General features: G+C 43.9%; 1 protein-coding gene across 1 annotated transcript; it reads left to right on the top strand.

Moving 5' to 3' along the window:
* Window positions 1-129: 129 nt before the first annotated feature.
* PPTG_17645 (hypothetical protein) lies at window positions 130-564 on the top strand (the record flags this gene model as incomplete). The annotated part of the gene is made up of 1 exon (XM_008915324.1): window positions 130-564. One exon carries the CDS (start codon window positions 130-132, stop codon window positions 562-564), a length of 435 nt encoding a protein of 144 aa, XP_008913572.1.
* Between the last annotated feature and the right edge of the window lie 1,795 nt (window positions 565-2,359).

The raw sequence follows: 2,359 nt of genomic DNA, 5'->3' as shown, positions 1-2,359 counted from the left end.
TACTCAATGAGCGCCACAACATCACTTATCAGCTGGTCCATAGCGCACAAGTATTTTCTTCAGTTCAGCAACTACATTTGCTCACCCGAAAGGCTCCACAAGCTGGCATCCGAATTCCTCCACAAAATCATGGCACCTGACGTGATGGACGGCTCCCAAGTAGGTGTCGACGCGCAACTGGGGAACTGGAGGAATTTTGCCTTTTACTTTGGCGAAGCCCGCGTGGAGTTAAAATATCTTATGTCGCGATCCAGCAAACTGGATGCTGGTACAGTCATCAGCGTGACGATCACGAGAACCACACTACTTCGCGCATATTCACATCTTGTCATTGATGATGCTGATGGAGGCATGTTGTCGCCTTTGGCTCACAGAATGCTCGGCAAGAAACTTGTCATGCGTGGCTCGGTGCTCTTCGGTTGGGACAACACCACAGACAAAATAGTGAGCTTTCACTCGCAGGCGGATATGATTACCCCAATGCTGAATTTGCTAGGCAATTTGAAGGATGTGTCTTGCGTATTCTCCAAGGCCCGAATCACACCCGAATGTAAATTCGTCTAAGGGTTAGTCATTTAGATTTCAAGGTTGAAAAAACTTACTCCAGAAGAAGCGACGCGGATCGCTGTTAGACTACAGTTATAACATTTTATGGACCAACTTTTGAATAAACTGCTTGTTTTAGAGGTGTGGCACCCCAATAGTTATCACCTTAGTTTACGAGTCCTATTGACTTTGAAATGCAGAATTCTTTCGTTATCGCGAATCAATTGAATACAGTAGGGTACGATAGATTGACGAGCAATGAACTGTGTACTGCCAAATGCAACCGCCAGACACTGGGGCGAATATTTTAGATGCGGTTTCTGGATTGGGAGACCAGACACTGGCTGAGAACGATAAGGAAGACCGTGCTCGCGTTGGGACGTGTTGGCCGATTGCGGAACTGGTTTGATCGCAGGTGTGGATTACACTAGATACTTCAGATTCCAGAGAATGTTGTAGTTTCTTTTTCCTATGTCGGGCTTCTAGATTGATAAAGGTCATTCGCCTGAGATCACTTTGTCTTTGTTTCTGCGTTGGCTCCGTTAATTTATAAAGAATACCACACAGTATACAAGTATGCGTGAAAAATATTCTTAAACTTTTCACGCATACTGGTCTTTAGCCAGGAGTTATGATAGTATCAGGATATCAATGTTATCGAAGAGTTGTAGAATCAGCACCGATGCTTACTTTAGTTTACCGACGATATTCAGTGGAGTCATCAAATCACCAATCAGACTCTATACACACACCTACGGACAATAATTGCGACTAAAAACGCGTTCAAAGTTCGCTAGAACAATCCACCTCAATATATACACAGTACCCTCGTCAGCAGACACAGTTTAGGCATCATCTGCGTAAAACAACAGTCGGTCTTGTTCTGTGCATGAATTCGAAAGTGTCAACTTACATGCCGTATGACGACATCGTTAACATCATTGATTGCGACTCAGAAAATCACATTCATCAAAGTCTCTCACTGGTTTGCCAAAAGAACTGCTGTTGATGATATCCCGATTGTCCGTGGTTCATTGAGCCTAACTTTGTGCCGAAGCACTACCAGTGCTTCGGTACAAAGTAAACGTACAGCCCGACCGGGATTGATTCATGTTTGTGTTTACACCCAGTTTCATGCAATACAAATATCAAGTGAATCCATTTATATTTTGTCACATTCGCATGGATTTTTACGAGCTATCGAGCTGCGGAGGGAAAATCATGATCGCATTGACTTAGAAAGAAAGAAATTTCTGGGTTCTGTCTATCTGATGCGTTGTATGTACCTGGCCCGCGTTGTTGTTGTTGTAGTTGTTGTTTTCGATACATTAACTGATCCGGATCCCGCTTTCATACTCTTATACTACAGCGCTATATTAATTTACATACTAGGCAGTAAAATGACTATTGAAAAAAATATATGCAAAGCTACACTAATTCGATGGGTTAGCGTTCATGCATATCCTTGGATATGCCATCTCACGTCGCTTTCCTCCTCGACTGGCACGCAGTATTGCAGGGGCATACCCTGCTCAATCCGTCATGTCCTATTCGTACTGGTTGGTAAAAGAGTCCGGCCAGTTCGAAGCCGCGGCAACAGAGGATTCCCTTGGAGGGTGGAGTGGCTATCGCGATTACCAAAAAGCCGAACTGAGCAACACTCAACTTAGAACAAGTCTGATGGAAGGTTCCAGACCAAGATTCTCCACTTTGTTGAAAATATCGGCGAGAAACGGAGAAAATAATTCGGTGAGTACAGTAGCTTTTTTTCCGGGAACGAAAGATCTCACGGCTTTCTGGATGTTGCATGTAA

The sequence above is a fragment of the Phytophthora parasitica genome (assembly GCF_000247585.1).
Source record: "Phytophthora parasitica INRA-310 unplaced genomic scaffold supercont2.69, whole genome shotgun sequence".
Classification (NCBI taxonomy): domain Eukaryota; phylum Oomycota; class Peronosporomycetes; order Peronosporales; family Peronosporaceae; genus Phytophthora; species Phytophthora nicotianae.
The sequence above is the reverse complement of the archived record's forward strand: the minus strand, read 5'-3'. Positions and strand labels throughout refer to the sequence as shown.